This window comes from Cherax quadricarinatus, chromosome 58 (genome assembly GCF_038502225.1).
Source record: "Cherax quadricarinatus isolate ZL_2023a chromosome 58, ASM3850222v1, whole genome shotgun sequence".
Taxonomy (NCBI): domain Eukaryota; kingdom Metazoa; phylum Arthropoda; class Malacostraca; order Decapoda; family Parastacidae; genus Cherax; species Cherax quadricarinatus.
Genome location: NC_091349.1, coordinates 1,585,510 through 1,607,618, shown reverse-complemented (window position 1 = coordinate 1,607,618; position 22,109 = coordinate 1,585,510). Strand labels below are relative to the sequence as shown.

At 40.1% G+C, this 22,109-nt stretch overlaps 1 protein-coding gene across 2 annotated transcripts; it reads right to left on the bottom strand.

The window, feature by feature from the left end:
• Positions 1-680: 680 nt before the first annotated feature.
• LOC128698031 (glutamate-gated chloride channel) lies at positions 681-14,480 on the bottom strand. Of its 2 annotated transcripts, XM_070097496.1 has the most exons (9): positions 14,371-14,480; positions 13,442-13,548; positions 13,098-13,159; positions 11,552-11,621; positions 11,124-11,271; positions 8,597-8,679; positions 4,217-4,351; positions 3,794-4,122; positions 681-1,648 (listed from the first exon to the last, which is right to left on the bottom strand). In XM_070097496.1, exons 1-9 carry the CDS (start codon positions 14,424-14,426, stop codon positions 1,466-1,468), a joined length of 1,173 nt encoding a protein of 390 aa, XP_069953597.1. In that variant the 5' UTR covers positions 14,427-14,480; the 3' UTR covers positions 681-1,465. The 2 variants fall into 2 exon arrangements, with proteins under 2 accessions (XP_069953597.1, XP_069953598.1); XM_070097497.1 differs by lacking the exons at positions 13,098-13,159; positions 13,442-13,548; positions 14,371-14,480 and adding an exon at positions 12,044-12,060.
• Between the last annotated feature and the right edge of the window lie 7,629 nt (positions 14,481-22,109).

The window sequence follows — 22,109 nt, the reverse complement described above, 5'->3', positions numbered from 1 at the left end:
AGGGCCAGTAGTGCCTTACACCGTATCATACCCTGCTTCCCGGTATTTTTATTCTTGTTGGGGTTATAGGGCCACTGGTGCCTTTCACTATATAAAACCTTGCCTCCCAGTATTATCTTTGTTGGGCTATAGGGTTACTAGTACCTTACACCTATTACTTTCTCTAAAAAGCCTGAGACCTGAATGCAGCATCAAAAATCCTTCAGGGAAATAGTATAAATAGTTGTGTCCTCTTTAAAGGTGATCTTACTTTGTTGACCTTGAATGGTTCAGCGTCTGGGGTCAGTACCTGTGTGTCTTCACCTGAAGTAAAATATTCTGTTTTTTTTTTCTCTTCATATTTCTTTTAACTAGCATTATTACTTCATCTTGTTCACTATATTTGTTTTCTGCCATTTATATACATAGATAAGTTGTAATTCCTGAACTATCATTCTTCTGTTTATTCATAGATAAATACATTTTTTATATTCACTGGGGAAGTGGAGCGCTAAATCTATAGGGGTCATAGGGCGCCTGGGGTTAATGAGAGGCAATCCAGCTTGATCCAAGGGAAGGTCAGGCCCAATTACTTGGATCAAGAGCCACCTTACTGGCGACAAGGTACATTACTTGATGGGTTCTCTCTCTCTCCAAAAAGAATCACACATTGATATTTAAAAGGTTTATTAAACTCGAAATCTGTGTAAATTTTATTATCCTCCACTCTGGTGTCAGCTGAAGTGTCTGTCAGCTTATATATCTATCAGCTGATTGTTTTTCAGCTCATGTCTGACAGCTTATATATATATATATATATATATATATATATATATATATATATATATATATATATATATATATATATATATATATATATATATATATATATATATATATATATATATATATAGCCATATTAGCTGATATATCTATCAGTTAATATGGCTGTCAGCAGACGTGTCAAGGTAAAGTGTCACTGACAGCTCTAATTAGTTGTACTCTTAAACAAATACTGAAAATTAGCTTATATATAACACTAACAAAGTTGACTTCCGTATATAAACATTTTAAAGACAACATTCTGAAAACATTCTCTAAGTGATAAACATTTTAATGATAACTTTCCAGTATTATAATCTCAAGACTTACTGATAATTTAAGTATTACTGAAGAATATGTGAAAAAATGCTTAAAAATAGTTATCCCTGAAACTTCTTATATATATATATACCATAAACTCAGGTCCAATTCCTCGGATCAAGAGCCACTAACCCTCCCCCGAAAATAGCAATAACATTATGACTTAAATGTAATAGTTAAAGTTTTAAAATTAAAATTTATATTTCCTGAACTTCATGAAAAATTATTCTATAAGTTCTGACTTTTTTTTTTCTTTTGCAAAAATTAGATCCTGTGAGGTGCCACAGTGTAGTGCCAGAGTGGTCATCTAGCCAGTGCCACAGTGTAGTGCCAGAGTGGTCATCTAGCCAGTGCCACAGTAGGCGACGAAGTAAACAAAGAGGAAGGCACAGTAAGTGCCAACCAGGAGGAGACGAGAGAGAAAGTTGGCTCTTTCTGCAGCCTTGGCCATCAAACGTCGCATTCCTGACGTTTCTCCGTCACTGGTGCCCTTGTTGCCCTCACCTTCCTCTGCGCTCTCTGTCCTCTGAACATACAGTTAAAATTTAATTGTTATAGTACAGCATAAACAAATTGTGAATTTAAAACTTCCCATGTCGAAGAAGTTCGTTTAAAGCATATCACTTCCCCTGTTTTCTAATAATGTCATTTTTCCACTATAATCTACCTTAGCCATAATTACTATCGCATTTACTTTGCTTTCGTAAGGTGAAGTTCAGGATCTTTCCTTAATTTATGGTATAACTTAACAAATCTTTGAGAACAATTGTGTTATAGAGGTCTGAGCAAAGTTCAGTCATTATGGACAAGGTAGATTATATGGGAAAAATAAACGTGATGTTAAGAGACAGGGTGACTCAGGCGCCTCTTAAACCCTTCCATCACTAGATAAGAATAATTTAATCCCTAAAATAAGGATTAGAGTTAAGTTTGAACATACATATGGTGAGATGAATACATCTCTCAGTGTGTATATCTTGTGTCCTCTTAAATAATAAGCATTTAACTAAATGTAAAAGTTGATACAAAAGTTGGTGTCTGCCTCTGTGTTGGAATGCAAAAGAAAATAGAATTAATAACTAACTATTATATTCTCAAATGTTCAAGAAATGTCAAAATATTTTATCCAAAGTAGTATATAACCAGACATTCCTGAAACAATACACTGACGTTGCTTATTGTAAGTAAATAATATCCCTCCTAATTTACCTAAATACAAGGGTACCTTGCTAAATATTGACTGTTGTAACTCATGACAACATATAAACTAGTGTTTGTTTTCGTGATTCATTTCATAAATTTACGAATAGTTCATTGCAAGGGCTGTGCCAGAATTTCGAATGGTCAGGAGAGGGCGAGGGGGGAGGGCTTGACTATCTGGCTAAAAGGGAGAGTGGCTAGGAATATATCTGGAGGGTATTCTGAGGGTCAGCGCCCCTGCTGCCCGGTCCATGACCAGGCCTCATGGTGGATCAGGGTCAGTACCTGATCAGCTGGGCTGTGGTTCGTACGTCGGGTTAAGTGCGACCAACAGTAACAGCCTGGTTGACCAGGCCCTGATCCACCATGAGGCCTGGCACAGACTGGGCCACAGGGGCGTTGACCCCCGGAAACCTCTCCAGGTATACTCCACATGTTATCTTATTTTGGAAGCACCGGTATTAATAGTATTAAATATTACTGTTATGTATTATTTTTGGGTGACCGAAGCCTCCCGATACCGACCCAAAGACGCCGTCACTAGTTACTACTGTAACTTTCTTAGATCTAAAACAAAATAATGTGCTCAGTTCCTGGACCCATTATGTACCTCTGAACTCCTTTGACTGCCTCCCACAGGATGAGTATGAGGCTTAGGGTCCAGGCATTTAATAAACATGTGGAACACGCTTGTACCTCATAACGAACTGTTGTTCTGTTCTTGATTCGCCGGTACTCTCCCGGTCCGGTTTATTTTTCCAGATGGTGACCCGGCCATGGCTCCCTGTCTTGGGAGTGTCTGAGACCTATGTCTGCCATGGGAGGAGGTACAAGTACCTCCTCAGCTTCGGGACCAACCATCCCCAGGTCTAGCCCCATTCCCCGCCCTCACGGGGCTCGCAGGGAGAAGCTAGGCCTCTGGTCTGCCATCCACCTCACCCCAGTGCAGCTCGTGAGTGGTAGCAAGCTCTGGCTCTGGCACCTTCCCTGCCCTAAGAGGGCTCGTGGGAGTGGTGTCTTTTTTTCATAACGAACTACTGAAACACAATGTTCATTAAAGCTTAAATTACGTTAAGTTAGATGAACTTAAGTTAGGTTAGAGAGAAGATACACTCTATAGAACTAGTTCTTATTGGGACAACATTAAGATTTTTTTATAATAACTTGATAAAGCTGTACACAGAGCGAAGTGTGATACAGCTTTACATAGCGAAACATAATCTGTTCAAACTGTGCACGGAACGAAATGTAACTTGATAAAGCTGTACACAGAGCGAAGTGTTATCTCAATAAAAGCATGTCATGCAACGTGAAACTTGTCCTTAATCTTGTCAGCAGTGCGACATTCTAGCCACCTGAATTAGGTTAGGCTACGGTCGGTTAGCTTAGATTATGTTAGATTATTTTGTGTTACTGTCTACAAAGATGTGGCAGCGAACATGACTATAACTAGTGAGAAAGAACAACTCACCTTCTCCTGACTCTTGGAGCCTCGGACTTGGCAGAGGATGACATGAACCAGAGTACCAAAGATGATGACCAAGGAGATGCCGGTGAAGATGTCCACGGCTCTGATGTAAGGAACTGATGCCAGGGACTCCTTGAACAGGTTGCAGAAGGAGGCCAGAGTGATGAGGGGAATGAGGGTGAGCAGCAGGCGGCCCAGGAACTGAGTAGGAGGGATCAGGAAGGCGAACCAAGACACGATCACCAGGAAGATAGTGGGGATGTACCAGTCTAGGAGGTAGCTGCCGAACACACGCCGAATCTTCATGCTGACTTCTATACAGCTATATTCTCCTGTTGAACAGCGGGTGATGTGTTAGTAAGTCGATCTCTCTCTCTCATTCTCTCTGTCTGTCTGTCTGTCTGTCTGTCTCTCTATCTCTCTCACCTGTAGCAGTGGTACTGTTGCAGAAGCCAGTTTCGTACTTCTCAAAGGAGAACCTGTCCGTGTGAAGTTCTCTACTGAATGCAATAGGAGACTCGTCAGCCATCCTGAACACCAAGTTATCACTCGTGTACCCATCTGTAGAAGTAGTAGTAGTAGTAGTAGTAGTAGTAGTAGTAGTAGTAGTAGTAGTAGTAGTAGTAGAATATACATATTGAGTTTTCTTTATTTTTTTTATTTTAGAGATTTCAGTATTCAATAAACACTAAAGTATTAAAGTATTCTTGACTGGTAGTGTACAATATGCATATTTAATGACCCTCGTGTAGTGAATGATGGCGTACAGGTGCAGTGTAGCTGTGGAAATTTTTTACAAAATTTCCTAAATGTAGAACATATAAATGAATAATTTAATAATTGCGTATTAAAATGTGATGCTATTTGGACCCTTTGAGAAATTTCGAGTGGGGGGAGGCAGAACAGCCGGGGGAGTGACGCCGCGGGCAGAAGACTCCATATTGAATTTAATGTGTGAACACTGGACAGAACTGTGCAATGTAATCAGGAGTTCTCGAAGGTCATATGGGGTTTTTCGGCCTGAATTTGTAATAGAAACCCATGTTAAAGTCCCCTTCTGAAGAATTGGGCCAGGAAATTTGCGGGACCTCAAGAATTACGTGTAGATGGTGGAAGAAGAGGAATACACCATCACTCACAGGAAAGCGCACCATTAGTCCTTGCATTTAGATCTCTAACTGGCCAGTGTAGGGTCTAGGTGTTAGGCAGGTGTTGTGGTATGATTCATCTACAGTAATTAAATAGTAAGCGGTAATACGAATTTCGTTTGTGTACCCAGCAAGCCTAATCATATACAGTCCACATTAGTTTATAATTTACCATTACTGGTATTAATGTTTAACGTTGTAATTATTAATTTAATGTCAGGTCTAGCTTTTTTGTGAGAGTGGTGAAGAAGTGGGCATCGAGGGAATTACAGTTCGGCGACCTACTGTGACTTAAGTCCCAATTATCTCACCCAGATTACTTGCCTGTAATAATTCAGGTAATACCCTGTAAACCTCATGCAGGTAATTTGCTCATATAATAATAATAATAATAATTCATAATAGTAGCCTTAATTATTTTCGTGCAATGTATAGGCTTTAAGCCTAACTTACCGAAAGTAGTGATAATATTTGTAGTAATATAAGTATTATTATGATACACAATTGCTATTACAAGACGTTGTGGATAAAGTCTTGGTCTGGTGGTAACACACTAGTGGCACCACAAACTACACAAGTTACCCTTGAGATTTTGTCTCGTCCATCTGGGCTTTATTTTGGCCACGGTTCAGATATGTGGGGGAAATTCCTCTCGATATTTTCAGAGCCAAACAGCAGCTTTCTTCTTCTTCCCGTGCAAAGCAATATTATCAACCAGTTTATCACACAAAATGTGAAAAAAAAATCCTGGCTTAATGTAATAACAACCAGTGTTGTGTTTAAATTCTTACACAAACATCTGGTAAGGTAATAAATGTAAGACTAACAAGAGTGTAAGTTGAGGGTATGTGAGGCAGAGGGCGAGCAGCCAGCCTGATCCCATGCTGATTGTTATATTTATATCGTAGACTAGACTAACTAACATTTCTTATCTTGGCTAAGAAAACCTTTTGGCTCATGTTTCCTTATCTTGCATGTTTAGATTTCATTGTTTCTAACTTACACTTAATTTGCCTGCCACACTTATACTTCAGATTTATTAGCTTTCCCTTTCTCATGTACAAAAACAGTGATGAAAGACAGGTATTGTGTTGTGTTTCTGGTAGTCTGAAGTGTTGTCGTGTAGTGTGTTAGTACTCACAGCTAGCGACGTTGATGTGACACACTTGTGTCGTGTAGTGTTAGTACTCACAGCTAGCGACGTTGATGTGACACACTTGTGTCGTGTAGTGTTAGTACTCACAGCTAGCGACGTTGATGTGACACACTTGTGTCGTGTAGTGTGTTAGTACTCACAGCTAGCGACGTTGATGTGACACACTTGTGTCGTGTAGTGTGTTAGTACTCACAGCTAGCGACGTTGATGTGGCACACTTGTGTGTCGTGCAGTGTGTTAGTACTCACAGCTAGCGACGTTGATGTGGCACACTTGTGTGTCGTGTAGTGTGTTAGTACTCACAGCTAGCGACGTTGATGTGACACACGTGTGTATCGTGTAGTGTGTTAGTACTCACAGCTAGCGACGTTGATGTGACACACTTGTGTGTCGTGTAGTGTGTTAGTACTCACAGCTAGCAACGTTAATGTGACAGACTTGTGTGTCGTGTAGTGTGTTAGTACTCACAGCTAGCAACGTTGATGTGACACACTTGTGTATCGTGTAGTGTGTTAGTACTCACAGCAAAATCGAGAACAACGTCCAGTATTGGGCCCCTGCTTAAACAAGATGGGTCCTACACAGATGACAGCAAGGAAATGAGTGAGCTACTCAAGTCCCAGTATGACTCAGTTTTTAGCAAGCCACTAACCAGACTGAGAGTCGAAGATCAAAATGAATTTTTTATGAGAGAGCCACAAAATTTGATTAACACAAGCCTATCCGATGTTATCCTGACGCCAAATGACTTCGAACAGGCGATAAATGACATGCCCATGCACTCTGCCCCAGGGCCAGACTCATGGAACTCTGTGTTCATCAAGAACTGCAAGAAGCCCCTATCACGAGCCTTTTCCATCCTATGGAGAGGGAGCATGGACACGGGGGTCGTCCCACAGTTACTAAAATCAACAGACATAGCCCCACTCCACAAAGGGGGCAGTAAAGCAACAGCAAAGAACTACAGACCAATAGCACTAACATCCCATATCATAAAAATCTTTGAAAGGGTCCTAAGAAGCAAGATCACCACCCATCTAGAAACCCATCAGTTACACAACCCAGGGCAACATGGGTTTAGAACAGGTCGCTCCTGTCTGTCTCAACTATTGGATCACTACGACAAGGTCCTAAATGCACTAGAAGACAAAAAGAATGCAGATGTAATATATACAGACTTTGCAAAAGCCTTCGACAAGTGTGACCATGGCGTAATAGCGCACAAAATGCGTGCTAAAGGAATAACAGGAAAAGTCGGTCGATGGATCTATAATTTCCTCACTAACAGAACACAGAGAGTAGTCGTCAACAGAGTAAAGTCCGAGGCAGCTACGGTGAAAAGCTCTGTTCCACAAGGCACAATACTCGCTCCCATCTTGTTCCTCATCCTCATATCCGACATAGACAAGGATGTCAGCCACAGCACCGTGTCTTCCTTTGCAGATGACACCCGAATCTGCATGACAGTGTCTTCCATTGCAGACACTGCAAGGCTCCAGGCGGACATCAACCAAATCTTTCAGTGGGCTGCAGAAAACAATATGAAGTTCAACGATGAGAAATTTCAATTACTCAGATATGGTAAACATGAGGAAATTAAATCTTCATCAGAGTACAAAACAAATTGTGGCCACAAAATAGAGCGAAACACCAACGTCAAAGACCTGGGAGTGATCATGTCGGAGGATCTCACCTTCAAGGACCATAACATTGTATCAATCGCATCTGCTAGAAAAATGACAGGATGGATAATGAGAACCTTCAAAACTAGGGAGGCCAAGCCCATGATGACACTCTTCAGGTCACTTGTTCTATCTAGGCTGGAATATTGCTGCACACTAACAGCACCTTTCAAGGCAGGTGAAATTGCCGACCTAGAAAATGTACAGAGAACTTTCACGGTGCGCATAACGGAGATAAAACACCTCAATTACTGGGAGCGCTTGAGGTTCCTAAACCTGTATTCCCTGGAACGCAGGAGGGAGAGATACATGATTATATACACCTGGAAAATCCTAGAGGGACTAGTACCGAACTTGCACACGAAAATCACTCACTACGAAAGCAAAAGACTTGGCAGACGATGCACCATCCCCCCAATGAAAAGCAGGGGTGTCACTAGCACGTTAAGAGACCATACAATAAGTGTCACGGGCCCGAGACTGTTCAACTGCCTCCCAGCACACATAAGGGGGATTACCAACAGACCCCTGGCAGTCTTCAAGCTGGCACTGGACAAGCACCTAAAGTCAGTTCCTGATCAGCCGGGCTGTGGCTCGTACGTTGGTTTGCGTGCAGCCAGCAGCAACAGCCTGGTTGATCAGGGGCTGATCCACCAGGAGGCCTGGTCACAGACCGGGCCGCGGGGGCGTTGACCCCCGAAACTCTCTCCAGGTAAACTCCAGGTGATGTGGCACACTTGTGTATCGTGTAGTGTGTTAGTACTCAGCTAGCGACGTTGATGTGACACACTTGTGTGTCGTGTAATGTGTTAGTACTCACAGCTAGCGACGTTGATGTGGCACACTTGTGTGTCGTGAGGGAAACGTTGTAGATCCATGGGACAACTCTGCTTCAGATTCAACCTGAGGGAAAAACATTCTTGTGACTGGTAAGTCTAGTGACTACTTGCATAGAGTCTAGTGACTCTACTTGCATAGTGAGTCTAGTGACTACTTGCATAGTGAGTCTAGTGACTCTACTTGCATAGAGTCTAGTGACTCTACTTGCATAATGAGTCTAGTGACTACTTGCATAGTGAGTCTAGTGACTCTACTTGCATAGTGAGTCTAGTGACTCTGCTTCTATAGTGAGTCTAGTGACTCTGCTTCCATAGTGAGTCTAGTGACTCTGCTTGCAGAGCAGCGAGTCTAGTGACTCTGCATAGTGAGACTAGAGACTCTGCTTGCAGTAGTGAGACTAGAGACTTCTATTTAAACTCAACAATATAGTATCAGGTCTAGATATGGTTCCTGTAAAGCTGTTACCCAAAACTATTTTAAATATGTTTTACTGAATTCACTCTTGATGGGTTTAGAGCTTGAACATAATAATAATAATAGCATTAACAATAATAATAATAATAATAATAATAATAATTATTATTATTATTATTATTATTATTATTATTATTATTATTATTATTATTAATTTTATTGACTGAATTCAGATGGAACACACAGCGAAGAGGCGGGGGCAGGAGCTGTGAATCGACCTCTGCAACAAGTAGGTAAGTACACACACACTGATAGATTACAAATCTCAAACTTGAAGGACCTCGGGGTCAGCATAATACCGAGCATATCACCAGAGGTGCACATCGGTACAACATCCACAATAAGTTTATTTAAGTATAGATGTACATAAATACAGTTATTATTCACATTGTAAATTAATTAGGATAACCCCCAAAATAGTCAAAGTGACTTATTTCCATCGGGGTCTTTATCAAATATTATTATTTAAAGCGAACATAAAATTTGTTTAATATTTCGCCAAAGAATCGTTCATGACCCTGTACATAGCCACACAATTTAACTTAGTCTGGAAGAACCTTCACTCCATGAGTAAATAATTAAAATAGCAATATAAAGCAGTAGCATTAGTATAAGTAGTAGGCCTAGTCTGGGAGCGAGCCGCGGGGACCAGACCATAACCCTTACAGGTAGCCTAGTCTGCAGGTAGTACTAACTCTAGTTGAAGAAGTAATACCAGTAGTAGTTGTTGTAATATACATTTTTTTTCAACAAACCGGCCGTATCCCACCAAGGCAGGGTGGCCCAAAAAGAAAAACGAAAGTTTTTCTTTTTAAATTTAGTAATTTGTACAGGAGAAGGGGTTACTAGCCCCTTGCTCCCGGCATTTTAGTCGCCTCTTACAACATGCATGGCTTACGGAGGAAGAATTCTGTTCCACTTCCCCATGGAGATAAGAGGAAATAAACAAGAATAAGAACTAGAAAGAAAATAGAAGAAAACCCAGAAAGGTGTGTATATATATATGCTTGTACATGTATGTGTAGTGTGACCTAAATGTAAGTAGAAGTAGCAAGACTTACCTGAAATCTTGCATGTTTATGAGACAGAAAAAAGACACCAACAATCCTACCATCATGTAAAACAATTACATGTTTCCTTTTTACACTCACTTGGCAGGACGGTAGTACCACCCTGGGCGGTTCTGTCTACCAACCTACTACTATAACCAACCTACTACTATAACCAACCTACTACTATAATATACATATGTACTATTAATGTAATAGTAGTAAAGTAGTAGCAGTGATAGTGGAATAAGAAGTAATAATAGTTGTAGTATACAGAGGTAGTATCAGTGTAATAGTAAGTAGCAGTAGCAGAAGTAACAGAAGCAGCAGTTGTAACATAGAGGTGATATTAATGTAATAGTAATAAAGTATTAACAATGAGACAAACATCATACTCTTCCTTGACTTATACTGGTTAAAGACTTACTATGAATCACTTGTCCCTCGCTGCTGCACATCTCGAGCTAACACAGCTAACATCGTTAGCTTTATTTTACCTCTAAACAGTTGGTTGAATCTTACAGCAAACAAGCACTACACCTCACTTTCCCTTGAATGGATCATAAATCGAAACATAAGCTTTAACTCCTCCTGCTCCTCCTTCACCCCCCCCCCACCCCATAAAAATCTGAGTTGAGTGAAGTGCTTGATATGGTGCAGCCTGTCAGTGGTCATATAAGAGGATTCGAATAGCAATTGTTCGAAAGATTAGGGCTCATACGGCATAAGCGTCGAAGCCCATAAAAAAGGAACACCATAAGCCGTCGAAGTCCTTAAAAACAGAACAACACCATAAGCCGTCAAAGCCTTTAAAACACGGAACACCATAAACTGTCGAAGTCCTTAAACACAAAACAACACCATAAGCCGTCGAACCCCTTAAAAACGGAACAACAAAAATACAGACTTCCAACCACAGTCAACACAGGAAGAGAGTAGAGGAAGTGACCAAGTCAAAATAAAACTTAAGAGTCGGACACAGACCTGGAGCTGTAAATAAGACGGCCATCAGGGAAGAGTCTTATGAAACTCTCAGGGTGGATGGACTTGTGCTGGGTGGTTTTGGCGTTCTTGAAGAAGGCGTCTGGAAGCCACGCCAAGTATGGATCCAAGATGGTCACATACGTCACTCCTGTGTGTAGAAATTGTAGTGGCAGTAGTTCGAGTGGAACTTCTTGCACATTATTAGGGTTATTATGATAAAGAAAGCGCTGAAACCCGTATGGTTTTGCAGAAACTTAAAATGGTCCAGAAGGGTTCGAAATCTAGTTTAGTTTCCATACTCAGTTTATACGTCAGTTTAGTATTACAGTACTGTTAATATGATTTATTATTATTATTATTATTATTATTATACATGCTGTTGTTAACAATATTATAATAAATGTTATAAGTACTACGGGCAACATTACCTGCTGGACTACTGAAGGCGAGGCGACTGTCCCTCCAGATCATCCTGAAGGTGATGTCAAAATTGGCCTCCTGCAGGATATATAAATTATACATGTGTTTGTGTGTGTGTGTGTGTGTGTGTGAGCACACACACACTAAAAGGTTAATAAATATAGAGAACTTTCAATTGAAGTCTAATTATTATTATTATTATTATTATTATTATTATTATTATTATTATTATTATTATTATTATTATTATTATTATTATTGGATAAGATAACAAATATACTTTTAATTGTCAAGTAATAATATCAATATAATAATTTTTATAGTGAAGATCAAACTGTTAATTAAACTTATGAGATTCTTTATGAAAGAAGATGAATGAAAATCCCTCATAATGAAGTGCACTGTATGACCCGTGTGGGTTTAGCGCTTAGTTATGGTTATAATAATTTATAATGAAAGAAGTAATGAACTTCCTTGGTGAGGGTATCTGAGGTACGTACCATGTTTACATCATCAATATTAAGAACGGACCATGTTTACATCATCAATATTAAGAACGTAACATGTTTACATCATCAATATTAAGAACGTAACATGTTTACATCATCAATATTAAGAACGTAACATGTTTACATCATTAAAATTAAGAACGTAACATGTTTACATCATCAATATTAAGAACATAACATGTTTACATCATCAATATTAAGAACGTAACATGTTTACATCATCAATATTAAGAACGTAACATGTTTACATCATCAATATTAAGAACGTAACATGTTTACATCATCAATATTAAGAACGTAACATGTTTACATCATCAATATTAAGAACGTAACATGTTTACATCATCAATATTAAGAACGTAACATGTTTACATCATCAATATTAAGAACGTAACATGTTTACATCATCAATATTAAGAACATAACATGTTTACATCATCAATATTAAGAACGTACCATGTTTACATCATCAATATTAAGAACGTAACATGTTTACATCATCAATATTAAGAACGTAACATGTTTACATCATCAATATTTAGAACGTAACATGTTTACATCATCAATATTAAGAACGTACCATGTTTACATCATCAATATTAAGAACGTACCATGTTTACATCATCAATATTAAGAACGTACCATGTTTACATTATCAATATTAAGAACGTAACATGTTTACATCATCAATATTAAGAACGTAACATGTTTACATCATCAATATTAAGAACGTAACATGTTTACATCATCAATATTAAGAACGTAACATGTTTACATCATCAATATTAAGAACGTAACATGTTTACATCATCAATATTAAGAACGTACCATGTTTACATCATCAATATTAAGAACGTACCATGTTTACATCATCAATATTAAGAACGTAACATGTTTACATCATCAATATTAAGAACGTACCATGTTTACATCATCAATATTAGGTACGTACCATGTTTACATCATCAATATTAGGTACGTACCATGTTTACATCATCAATATTAGGTACGTACCATGTTTACATCATCAATATTAGGTACGTACCATGTTTACATCATCAATATCAATGTCCCGGAAGTAAGTCTGGATGTGTACCTCAGTAGCACCTGTGAATAAGACACACACACACACACACACACACACACACACACCAGTTAGTTAAGTTAATGCAGTACTTATAAATTAAATGAAGGTAGGTTCAGAAAACAGTCTGTTTCCTGAGACAAAGCTTTAAGATATATGCCCTGACGGCCTTTATTTCATTTTCCCCTTCAAACTACGATTCCCTATATGGTATATACATTATATAATGTGTTATAACATTTATGGATCAGCATGCCTACTCCTGACTCGCCTACGATACTCATAACTGAAGTAGGCCTACTCACCACCACCGGCTACAGAAGGTCTGATGGAAGAATCATAGGCGTCACGGTCACCCAAGATGTCTATCACCTCCTTTGTTGCGACTGATAATGCATCTTCCGCCCACACACTGTCATGTCATGATTAGTCATTACGCAGGTAACAACACTATATATCACTAATTTACATTACAACTATATTTACTATTGCATAGTCAATTTATATATATACATGTATATATATATATATATATATATATATATATATATATATATATATATATATATATATATATATATATATATATATATATATTGGATCAAAATGTGTAGCGCAAGCTACACGCCAAGGTATTGTCCAGTCCAGTGTGGGTAGATTGGTAAAGCACTGCGTACCTTGTCTTAAGGTTCGTAGGTTCGAGTCTCCTTCAGCCAGAGATCAGTGTTTGTGTATATTTCGCCTGCTCTCGCGAATTCCTTGCCTATATATATATATATATATATATATATATATATATATATATATATATATATATATATATATATTTGTGTGTGTGTGTGTGTGTGTGTGTGTGTGTGTGTGTGTGTGTGTGTGTGTGTGTGTGTGTGTGTGTGTATAATTTGTACCATAATTCTATTCCCACTTTTAATATAGTTGTAAAATAAACAAAAGATTGTTGTTGTATAACGTAATTCATGTTCCAGTATAAACCAATTGACTTTTATTATAATAATCAAATATTCATAAATGAAATTCATTTCGCTGTTCCATTTTTGATGGAATTATTGAACAGTTACGTCTTAAGGAGTGGGAACCTTGATGCTGGTGAACGGCTCTTGATCTATGACACTGGAGCTACCCTTCCCCTTCCTCAGATGGAACCTGATGTTATATGACCCCTACGGGTGCAGCGTTACTCCATGAGTGTAATAAGAGTGGGTAATATAGTTACCTAGGTGAGAGTAGCGCCGCCAGCAGCAGTACCGTCATGTGCTCCACCACCTTCATACTGACTCAACCTCAACACAACTCTCTGCAATAATATAACAATATATTATAAAGGTGATATTAAGAGTGATGATGGTGATAACATAGGTGATAATGGTAATAGTGAAGGTTTTAATGGTGATAATAAATGTATTAATTGATGTCTGGACAACTATTTCAAGTGGGAATGGATGGATCTGAGAGGGACTCGCCCTCTCAACTATTATATTCTTTCTGTTACTAGTGAGCTGCGCCTCACCTCATCAGTGTCTCCATACTGTTGCTTCAACTTCACAATGTTCCGGACTATGGAGCAAAACTTTTCTCCAAACTGAGGGACTGGCCACCTCAAAACTACGTCTTCGAGGGCAATGGACTGATGACATCGTCTTTACATCTCTACTGCTGCTCACTCTTCTGTACTCGACTGAAGAAGCCTGCTAGGTAGGCTAAACATTTCGGAATAAAGATACCTAACTGTTGCACATCATCAAAAAATGTGCGCCTCAGATGTGCTCGGTATTATACTCACCCCAAGATCCTTTTCCTTGAGTGAGGTTTGTAGTCTTTGGTCCCCTAGACTGTACTCTGTCTGCAGTCTTCTTTGACCTTCCACAGTATTCATGACTTTGCACTTGGTGGGGTTAAACTCCAGGAGTCAGTTGTTGGACCAGGTGTACAGCCTGTCCAGATCCCCTTGTAGTCCTACCTGATCCTCATCCACTTGAATTCTCCACATTAGCTTCACATCGTCTGTAAACAGGGACGCCTCTGAATCTATTCTTTTCGTCACGTCATTCACATATATCAGAAACAGCACCAGTCCTAGGACTGACCCTTGTGGAACTCCGCGCGTCACAGGTGCCCACTCTTACACCTCGTCATGTACAATCACTCGTTGTTTCCTTCCTGTCAGGTTTTCTCTGATCCACTGCAGTGCCTTTCCTGTTATCTCTGCCTGTTCCTCTAGTTTTGCACTAATCTTTTGTGCGGAACTGTGTCGAAAGCCTTTTACAGGACGAGAAAATGCAGCCTACCCACCCCTGTCTGTCTGTCTCTCTCTCTCTCTCTCTCTCTCTCTCTCTCTCTCTCTCTCTCTCTCTCTCTCTCTCTCTCTCTCTCTCTCTCTCTCTCTCTCTCTCTCTCTCTCTCTCTCTCTCTCTCTCTCTCTCTCTCTCTCTCTCTCTCTCTCTCTCTCTCTCTCTCTCTCCTGTGTGTGTGTGTGTGTGTGGGTTTATGCGTACATGTGTGTACTCATTTGTGGCTACAGGGGCCCAGTCACACCTCATCCCACCCTGTATGTGTACTCACTCGTTTATTGTTGCAAAGGTTTTGAGTCGTAGCTCCTGGCACCGCCTGTGTGTGTATGGATTTTGTTATGAATTAATTCTGGCCTACGCGTTGCTATACACACACACTCTAGATTTATTTCTGTGAATTAATGTTATATTTCCCTACACTAACTCAGAGGCAGAGTTTTATCTTTCTAAATAAATGTAGTATAATTCCTGGTCGTACCCAGCTTCTCTAAAATTAGTTGGTGTTGCTTAGTTGTTAGTGCAGTAGTGTTTGTTGCTTAGTTGTTAGTGCAGTAGTGTTTGTTGCTTAGTTGTTAGTGTAGTAGTGTTTGTTGCTTAGTTGTTAGTGCAGTAGTGTTTGTTGCTTAGTTGTTAGTGCAGTAGTGTTTGTTGCTTAGTTGTTAGTGCAGTAGTGTTTGTTGCTTAGTTGTTAGTGCAGTAGTGTTTGTTGCTTAGTTGTTAGTGCAGTAGTGTTTGTTGCTTAGTTGTTAGTGCAGTAGTGTTTGTTGCTTAATTGTTAGTGCAGTAGTGTTTGTTGCTTAGTTGTTAGTGCAGTAGTGTTTATTGCTTAGTTGTTAGTGCAGTAGTGTTTGTTGCTTAGTTGTTAGTGCAGTAGTGTTTGTTGCATGATGCTCGGGCTGGTGTTGCCAAGCTCAACAACACTCACTCAACACTCTCTTTAATCTTTGTATTTATAGGTATATAAAATTAGTTTTGTAAAGCACAACAAGACTCGTCACCACAACAAGTGACAGAGGGGCCAGAAGCTTGAGTTGAAGGAGGGTTATAAAGGCGAGAGGCAAGGAGGGTAGGGCAGGTGGCAGGGAGAGGGGACAGGGGGCAGGGAGACAGGGTTAAGAACGCCACTGTGTTTGGTCTCCAGGGATGAACATGACCAAGAACACTTCTAATGTTTCAAGAGGCGAATGAGGGAGTCAGGGAGTGAGTGAGAGAGAGAGTGAGGAAAGCTCATTTTCATGTTTGATCACACACTTGACATGGTATATCTATCTTCTCTATACTTAAGAGAATCTTGTATGTTGTGACAATGTCTCAGCAGGAAGAACAATTCTCTCAGTTAGTACACCACTTACAACCTTCATCTCAGTAAGGAGCTCAGTGGTTCATCTGTGTAGTAGTAGTAATAGTAATAGCAGCAGTTCCTACCTCATCTCCCATAACATTCTCAACCCCTGCCAATTTGGATTCAGGCCTAATAAAAATACTAATGATGCTATTATACACATGCTAGAACATATATACACTGCAATAGAGATAAAAGAAGTCCCACTGGGGATCTTCATTGACTTACGTAAAGCTTTTGATACAGTTGACCATGACTTGCTCCACGTAAAATTGTCACACTATGGTATAAGAGGGCACTCCCTCAACTACCTCAAGTCAAACCTCAGCAACAGAAGCCAATATGTGTATGCAAATGGGGCAAGCTCTTCCGCACAACCAATTACAGTTGGTGTCCCACAGGGAAGTGTCCTAGGCCCTCTTCTCTTTCTCCTATACATAAATGACCTACCAAATGCTTCGCAATTACTCAAACCCACACTATTTGCAGATGACACTACATACGTCTTCTCTCACCCGAGCCCAGTCACGCTAGCCAATACTGTAAATACCGAATTACAGAAAATATCTACCTGGATGAGGACTAATAAACTTACACTAAACATTGACAAAACCTACTTCATTCAGTTTGGTAACAGAGCTACAGAAGTACCTCTTAACATAACAATAAACGGATCACCTATCACAAAGCTAACAGAGAGAAAATTCCTAGGAATCCACCTCGATAATAGACTCAAATTTCATACACATATACAACAAATTTATAAGAAAATTTCCAAGACTGTAGGCATACTATCGAAGATACGGTACTATGCTCCACAGTCAGCCCTCCTGGCCCTATATCACTCTCTTATTTACCCCTATCTCACCTATGGAATTTGTGCATGGGGCTCAACAACAATTAACCATCTCAGACCACTAATTACCCAACAAAAGGCTGCAGTTAGAATGATAACAAATTCTCACTACAGGCAGCACACTCCACCAATATTCAAAACACTAAACCTACTCACCATACAAAACATCCATACTTATTATTGCACCTATTACATACATAGAACACTTAACTCTGATATTAACCCTCCCCTCAAACATCTCCTTGCCAACCTCAACAGAACACATGACCATAACACAAGGCACAGATCACTCTTTGATGTTCCTCGTGTCCATCTCACACTATGCAAAAACTCAATGCACATAAAAGGCCCTGAATAACTGAACCTTATAAATTGTATGTCCTATATGTTACTCACAATTATATCACACAAATGTTAAACCTAGGACCCAATCTAACAGACCTAACAGAATACTCCATTCGACTGAATGTACAACAATGCAAGCAACCATATGACCTGTCTTTGTAATACTCATTTGTGCTTTATAGTTATCTGTTTACAATAATGTTTTATCACTGATTTCATCATTGCTTAGTTAATCTTAAGTTAATTTTAAGCCAGCCCGTAATGCTATGCATATAAGTGGCTTTGGCATACTGCTCTTACCTGTATTTTTTGTACCTCTGTTTGTATGCTAAAATTACTAAATAAATTACTAGTAGTAACAGCAGTAGTAGAAATAATAGTTAATCACTCAATAGTTTTTATATCATAATAGAAGAGTACAAACACACCAGATATTACAGTGACACTGTAACATACACCTCTGCTCATACAGTGACACTGTAACATACACCTCTGCTCATACAGTGACACTGTACCATACACCTCTGCTCATACAGTGACACTGTACCATACACCTCTGCTCATACAGTGACACTGTAACATACACCTCTGCTCATACAGTGACACTACCATACACCTCTGCTCATACAGTGACACTGTAACATACACCTCTGCTCATACAGTGACACTGTAACATACACCTCTGCTCATACAGTGACACTGTACCATACACCTCTGCTCATACAGTGACACTGTACCATACACCTCTGCTCATACAGTGACACTGTAACATACACCTCTGCTCATACAGTGACACTGTAACATACACCTCTGCTCATACAGTGACACTGTAACATACACTTCTGCTCATACAGTGACACTGTAACATACACCTCTGCTCATACAGTGACACTGTAACATACACCTCTGCTCATACAGTGACACTGTAACATACACCTCTGCTCATACAGTGACACTGTAACATACACCTCTGCTCATACAGTGACACTGTACCATACACCTCTGCTCATACAGTGACACTGTAACATACACTTCTGCTCATACAGTGACACTGTAACATACACTTCTGCTCATACAGTGACACTGTACCATACACCTCTGCTCATACAGTGACACTGTAACATACACCTCTGCTCATACAGTGACACTGTACCATACACCTCTGCTCATACAGTGACACTGTAACATACACCTCTGCTCATACAGTGACACTGTATAATACACCTCTGCTCATACAGTGACACTGTAACATACACCTCTGCTCATACAGTGACACTGTACCATACACCTCTGCTCATACAGTGACACTGTAACATACACCTCTGCTCATACAGTGACACTGTACCATACACCTCTGCTCATACAGTGACACTGTAACATACACCTCTGCTCATACAGTGACACTGTACCATACACCTCTGCTCATACAGTGACACTGTAACATACACCTCTGCTCATACAGTGACACTGTACCATACACCTCTGCTCATACAGTGACACTGTACCATACACCTCTGCTCATACAGTGACACTGTAACATACACCTCTGCTCATACAGTGACACTGTACCATACACCTCTGCTCATACAGTGACACTGTAACATACACCTCTGCTCATACAGTGACACTGTACCATACACCTCTGCTCATACAGTGACACTGTAACATACACCTCTGCTCATACAGTGACACTAACATACACCTCTGCTCATACAGTGACACTGTAACATACACCTCTGCTCATACAGTGACACTGTAACATACACCTCTGCTCATACAGTGACACTGTAACATACACCTCTGCTCATACAGTGACACTGTAACATACACCTCTGCTCATACAGTGACACTGTACCATACACCTCTGCTCATACAGTGACACTGTAACATACACCTCTGCTCATACAGTGACACTGTAACATACACCTCTGCTCATACAGTGACACTGTAACATACACCTCTGCTCATACAGTGACACTGTAACATACACCTCTGCTCATACAGTGACACTGTACCATACACCTCTGCTCATACAGTGACACTGTAACATACACCTCTGCTCATACAGTGACACTGTACCATACACCTCTGCTCATACAGTGACACTGTACCATACACCTCTGCTCATACAGTGACACTGTACCATACACCTCTGCTCATACAGTGACACTGTAACATACACCTCTGCTCATACAGTGACACTGTACCATACACCTCTGCTCATACAGTGACACTGTAACATACACCTCTGCTCATACAGTGACACTGTAACATACACCTCTGCTCATACAGTGACACTGTACCATACACCTCTGCTCATACAGTGACACTGTAACATACACCTCTGCTCATACAGTGACACTGTAACATACACCTCTGCTCATACAGTGACACTGTACCATACACCTCTGCTCATACAGTGACACTGTACCATACACCTCTGCTCATACAGTGACACTGTAACATACACCTCTGCTCATACAGTGACACTGTACCATACACCTCTGCTCATACAGTGACACTGTACCATACACCTCTGCTCATACAGTGACACTGTACCATACACCTCTGCTCATACAGTGACACTGTATAATACACCTCTGCTCATACAGTGACACTGTACCATACACCTCTGCTCATACAGTGACACTGTACCATACACCTCTGCTCATACAGTGACACTGTACCATACACCTCTGCTCATACAGTGACACTGTAACATACACCTCTGCTCATACAGTGACACTGTACCATACACCTCTGCTCATACAGTGACACTGTAACATACACCTCTGCTCATACAGTGACACTGTAACATACACCTCTGCTCATACAGTGACACTGTACCATACACCTCTGCTCATACAGTGACACTGTAACATACACCTCTGCTCATACAGTGACACTGTACCATACACCTCTGCTCATACAGTGACACTGTAACATACACCTCTGCTCATACAGTGACACTGTAACATACACCTCTGCTCATACAGTGACACTGTACCATACACCTCTGCTCATACAGTGACACTGTACCATACACCTCTGCTCATACAGTGACACTGTAACATACACCTCTGCTCATACAGTGACACTGTACCATACACCTCTGCTCATACAGTGACACTGTAACATACACCTCTGCTCATACAGTGACACTGTAACATACACTTCTGCTCATACAGTGACACTGTAACATACACTTCTGCTCATACAGTGACACTGTACCATACACCTCTGCTCATACAGTGACACTGTAACATACACCTCTGCTCATACAGTGACACTGTAACATACACCTCTGCTCATACAGTGACACTGTAACATACACCTCTGCTCATACAGTGACACTGTAACATACACCTCTGCTCATACAGTGACACTGTACATACACCTCTGCTCATACAGTGACACTGTAACATACACCTCTGCTCATACAGTGACACTGTAACATACACCTCTGCTCATACAGTGACACTGTAACATACACCTCTGCTCATACAGTGACACTGTAACATACACCTCTGCTCATACAGTGACACTGTAACATACACCTCTGCTCATACAGTGACACTGTAACATAAACCTCTGCTCATACAGTGACACTGTAACATACACCTCTGCTCATACAGTGACACTGTAACATACACCTCTGCTCATACAGTGACACTGTAACATACACCTCTGCTCATACAGTGACACTGTAACATACACCTCTGCTCATACAGTGACACTGTAACATACACCTCTGCTCATACAGTGACACTGTAACATAAACCTCTGCTCATACAGTGACACTGTAACATAAACCTCTGCTCATACAGTGACACTGTAACATACACCTCTGCTCATACAGTGACACTGCTAGAGTATGTATGAGTGAAGAACTGTGAAATACATAATACATAATACATAATTCATAATATACATTATTCACGAAAATAATACTTAAAAACTACATCAATAAGTATTGTTGACTTGTGGTAGACAGGTGAGATGTTGTCTTAATGACCCTGGTGTAGCAGATAGGCTTGAAACCCCATTAACCAACTAGCCTTCTAGGTTACATTAACTCTAAGTAGTCTGCTTAGAAATTGTAACTCTGGAAGCACTGATGA

Coding starts and splice junctions, on each gene's coding strand:
- LOC128698031 (XM_070097496.1), bottom strand. CDS start 14,426: ATGAAGGTGGTGGAGCACATGACGGTACTGCTGCTGGCGGCGCTACTC. Junction 8,680..11,123: donor CGTCTTATTTACAGCTCCAG/GTCTGTGTCCGA, acceptor TTTTTCCCTCAG/GTTGAATCTGAAGCAGAGTT. Junction 1,649..3,793: donor GCTCCAAGAGTCAGGAGAAG/GTGAGTTGTTCT, acceptor CTGTATGTTCAG/AGGACAGAGAGCGCAGAGGA.